The sequence below is a fragment of the Sprattus sprattus genome, assembly GCF_963457725.1.
Source record: "Sprattus sprattus genome assembly, chromosome: 21".
In the NCBI taxonomy this organism is placed as follows: domain Eukaryota; kingdom Metazoa; phylum Chordata; class Actinopteri; order Clupeiformes; family Clupeidae; genus Sprattus; species Sprattus sprattus.
The window spans coordinates 6,202,907-6,207,906 of NC_137919.1; the positions used below are offsets into that span (position 1 = coordinate 6,202,907).

General features: G+C 44.4%; 1 protein-coding gene across 1 annotated transcript in view; it reads left to right on the plus strand.

Moving 5' to 3' along the window:
* Positions 1 to 5,000, plus strand: part of dnah2 (dynein, axonemal, heavy chain 2) — a gene marked incomplete at both ends in the record, with an annotated part of 193,113 nt that overhangs the window by 177,247 nt on the left and 10,866 nt on the right. Inside the window, 2 exon segments of the mRNA XM_080860098.1 lie at positions 767 to 951; positions 4,811 to 5,000. The exon segment at positions 4,811 to 5,000 is cut by the window's right edge and continues 45 nt beyond it. Coding sequence (XP_080716224.1) covers positions 767 to 951; positions 4,811 to 5,000 — 375 coding nt within the window.

The following is a 5,000-nucleotide window of genomic DNA, read 5'->3' on the forward strand; positions in this document are numbered from 1 at the left end:
GTAGAATAGACAAGAGCAGAATAGAGTAGAGTAGAGTAGTGGAGTAGAGGAGAGAAGAGTAGAATAGAATAGAGTACTGTAGAGTAGGGTAGAGTAGGGTAGAGTAGAGTAGAGTAGAGTAGTGTAGAGTAGAGAAGGGCCTCTGGTGTTGGACACTGGAGCAAATGTGAGATAAGGTTGGGACGAGGACATCTGGCAAAGTAATGCTCTATCACATTAATCATTTAGACCCACACTGCTAAGGGTTTGTGTGGTGTGTGTGTGTGTGTGTGTACGTGTATGTGTGTGTGTAGTTGGGCAGATGTCAGCAGCCTGCCTCCCTTCCCCTTTCCAATTTTTCTTTTCCCACTCTCTGTCCCACCCACACACACTCTCTCTCCCACTAGCTGTCTCTCATAGCTACATCCATTGGCGTTGTTGTCTAGATAAACCCCTCTGACTGTCTTTCACGCCCTCCATCCCTCCCCACACAAACACTGCATTCTCATTCACATTCCCTGTTTTCTTGTTATCTCTCTCTCTCCATCTCCTCTCTCCCTCTCTCTCCCTCCCTCTCCTCTATCTCTCTCTCCTCTATCTCCCCCCCTCTCTCTCTCCCTCCCTCTCCCCTCTGTCTCCCTCTCCCTCCCTCTCCTCTATCTCTCTCTCCTCTATCTCCCCCCCTCTCTCTCTCCCTCCCTCTCCCCTCTGTCTCCCTCTCTCTCTCTCTCTCTCTCTCTCTCTCTCTCTCTCTCTCTCTCTCTCTCTCTCTCCTGTGCTGCGGTAGGTGAGTGAGAATCTGATGAGTCTGTACCTGGATGAGTATGAGGAGATCCCATGGGACGCGCTCAAGTACCTCATCGCAGGGGTCAACTACGGAGGTCACGTGACCGACGACTGGGACCGCCGCCTGCTCACCACCTACATCAACGACTACTTCTGCGAGGGCACGGTCAACACGCAGTACTTCAAGTGAGTCATACACACACACACACACACACACACACACACACACACACACACACACACACACACGATTGCATCAAGGACTAATTCTGCCTGGGTATGACACTATTACATATATATGTCTCAACAAATGGACAAACAGGTCATGTTGACATAATAAGCATGGTCAACATAATCATGCACTTTTAGTAATTTGTTAAAATTCACACGTAGGCCGCACACACTCACACACACACACACATACTCACACTCACACACACATAGAATCCACTGTCACAGATGTACATAGGATACCATATTTAACAGACCGTTCACCCTCTGAAAGACACAAGCTCCACCATGTGGCCAACTCAATTCACACACAATGGAAAACACCCCCCAAACACACTCACGGAGGCACGCGCACACACACACACACACACTCACAGAGATATACATGCACACAATCCTCCCTGCACACATTCAGCGATCCTCCCCGTCCTTGAGTAGCTCTGATTCGCTGTCTCCCTCTTTGCTGCTCACGCTGTCACTCTCCTGTCATGAGAGGCTGCGGAGAAAAAGCTCTTCATCTCTGACTTATCGCCCCCGGCGATGGCACGTCACTGCCACCCAGTGGCCATCCAGAGAAACTACATCCACTCCACTATCGTTGCTCAAACTCCGCGATTCGTTTTTGTCAGGCTTATGCATAATGGATTCACCTAAATAATACAACAGGCAAAGTTGAGAGTACCCTGAAAATACTCTCTCTTTCTCACACACACACAAATAAAATACAAATATTTACTCATACACATATGAATAATTTCTGATTCTATGCAAACAAATCTGACTTTTCAAAAAAACAGATGGGATTCTCGGCTCTCCTGTCCCTTCTCAGCGTACTGCAGCTTCAGTGTGTGTGTGTGTGTGTGTGTGTGTGTGTGTGTGTGTGTGTGTGTGTGTGTGTGTGTGCCTTGAGCTGAGTTTCTGTAAGATTCTCTTGGAGCTGCTCTTCTGCTTCTTACACTGTTGCTGAACACTGCAAAATCACAGGGCAGGACTCACTGGTCGAAGAGATCCTTCACAGAGCAGATGTTATTAAATATGCAGTGTGTGAGAAATGAAAAATAATTAAGCTAAACAGCTTGGGTATTTTATTATAGCAGTGCTCACTCCCGTAGTAAAAAGATCAGCTTGGGTATTTTATTACAGCAGTGCACGCTCTCGTAGTAAAAAGATCAGCTTGAGTATTTTATTATAGCAGTGCACGCTCTCGTAGTAAAAAGATCAGCTTGGGTATTTTATTATAGCAGTGCACGCTCTCGTAGTAAAAAGATCAGCTTGGGTATTTTATTATAGCAGTGCACACTCTTGTAGTAAAAAGATCAGCTTGGGTATTTTATTATAGCAGTGCACACTCTCATAATAAAAGAACCAGTGTGGGAATACAGTATGTGTGGATGTTTTTAACTGATGACGTTTTCTACTAAAGCCTAGATCAGAGAGATAATAGTTCAAACCAGTTCACCATTGCATGTGTATGATTGGCCTTGATGAATGAGATCTTATGAAGCCCCAGGTATGAAGCTGGGTGGTGCCCCTATGCGTGTGTACCTGTTTGGCATGGCCATGTTTTCTCTCTGCATGTTAAACAAATGAATCATGCATTCACATACATGACCACATGTGCCTAATGCCATGTTAGTGAAGAGGATCTAGTGTCTTAGGATAGGTTTTTCTCTGCACACCCTGTGTGTGTGTGTGTGTGTGTGTGTGTGTGTGTGTGTGTGTGTGTGTGTGTGTGTGTGTGTGTGTGTGTGTGTGTGTGTGTGTGTGTGTGTGTGTGTGTGTGTGTGTGTTTGTGTGTCAGCATGTCAGCCTAGCAGCCAACATGACATGTATGTCAGACAAGCAGGTGTAGCACAGAGTTCTGCTTGTTAAACATGAACACCTGTTCTGGCTAACTGTGTGTGTGTGTGTGTGTGTGTGTGTGTGTGTGTGTGTGTGTGTGTGTGTGTGTGTGTATGTGTGTCAGTATACTGTATGTTTATTTGTTAAGGTGTGTGTATGGGTTTATGTGTGGATTCGTATACAAATACATGTGTATACATGTGTGTGCGTGTGTATGTATGTGTGTGATTGTGTAATGGTGTGTTTGTGTGTGAATGTACAAAAGTATCTGCCTTCAAAAATACTTAAGTATTAAAAGTAAAAGTATTTTTTTTTTAACTGTCACATCAAAACCCCTACTTGAACAGGTGAACAATGCTTTACATTTGCCTAATCAAACCCAAAATACTCAAAACTATATTATCTTTAAGTAAGACCACGTGGTTTTGAAGCAACAACACAAAAAGCATTCCTTCAAGTTTCATTATTTTATTTTCCATTAATTTCACTTGTCATAAACAGAGTAGCCATAGGAATGAATTGCGAAGTTCACTTCGCTTGGCCATGAATTCGACTGTGTCCCCGGCGTTAACGTTTGGTGAGGGAGGCTGTATTAAACTGGCACTTAGCATCTCCACAGATAATTTGGGTGCTAGCATATTGCTTTGGATAAAAGCACCTGTTAATGTAATGTATTTCAATGTAATATAATCAACCGGGGCATATTTATAACCACTCTGTTAGTAGTAGTCATGTAATGGCGAACTTACATTGATGTGCTTTTTTAAATTTGATGGCGAGTTCCAGAATGCCGACAGCGTAGTGTTCTTAATGCAGAGGCGACACTTGAAGTAATAGGACTCTTTTTTCTTTTCGATGAATTCAAACAATTCGGCTAAATAAGGCCAGGGGTGTTGGGCACCAACTTCTGTTTCATCCGATGATGCTGCAGTCAGCTCCTCAGCCATTTACCTGACAAATAATATTAATAATCTCTAGGAGTAAGAACTCCCAATGACCACAAGCACGTACACCACCTTGTGCTTCCAGCTCCAGCGTGACTTTGCAATTCTTCAATCAGGACGACACCTGTTGTTAACTTCATCAGATAATCGCGCGCTGGGCGCTGCCGCTGATTGGTTATAGTCGCGATACACTTTGACCTTTTGGTATTTTATTAAAAATAAAAAAGGAACGAGTAAGGAACGAGTGTTTCTGTAAATGTAAAGAAGTGAAAAGTAATAATTTTCGCTTTAAATGTAGTGAAGTAAAAGTATAAAGTCTTACCAAATAAATGTACTTGAGTAAAGTACAGATACATGGAAATGTTACTTAAGTACAGTAACGAATTACATGTACTTCGTTACTGTCCACCACTGTGGGTATGTATGTGGGTGTGCATGAGTGTGTGTGTATTTGTATATGTAGGGGTATGTATGTGTGTGCATGAGTGTGTGTGTTGGAGGGGTTGTTTGTGTGTATTTGTATATGAAGAGGTATGTAGTATGTGTGTGTGTGCATAAGTGTGTGTGTGTTGGAGGGGTTGTGTGTGTGTATTTGTATATGGATGGGTATGTATGTGTGTGCATGCGTGTGTGTGTTGGAGGGGTTGTGTGTGTGTATTGTTACATGTAGGGGTATGTATGTGTGTGCATGAGTGTGTGTGTTGGAGGGGTCGTGTGTGTGTATTTGTATATGAAGTGGTATGTATGTGTGTGCATGAGTGTGTGTGTTGGAGGGGTCGTGTGTGTGTATTTGTATATGTAGGGGTATGTATGTATGTGTGTGCATGAGTGTGTGTGTTGGAGGGGTCGTGTGTGTGTATTTGTATATGAAGAGGTATGTAGTATGTGTGTGTGTGCATGAGTGTGTGTGTTGGGGGGGTCGTGTGTGTGTATTTGTATATGTAGGGGTATGTATGTATGTGTGTGCATGAGTGTGTGAGTGTTCATGTTGTTCTCACTAAACTCTCCCCCTCTTGTTGTGCCCCCAGGCTGTCCTCTCTGACGGCCTACTACATCCCTAAGGACGGGCCACAGGCCTCCTACCGCGAGTACATCAGCCTGCTGCCGGCCGTGGAGAACCCAGAGGTGTTCGGCCAGCACCCCAACGCCGACATCGCCAGCCAGATCGCCGAGACGCGCACACTCTTCGACACGCTCCTCTCCCTCCAGCCGCAGGTC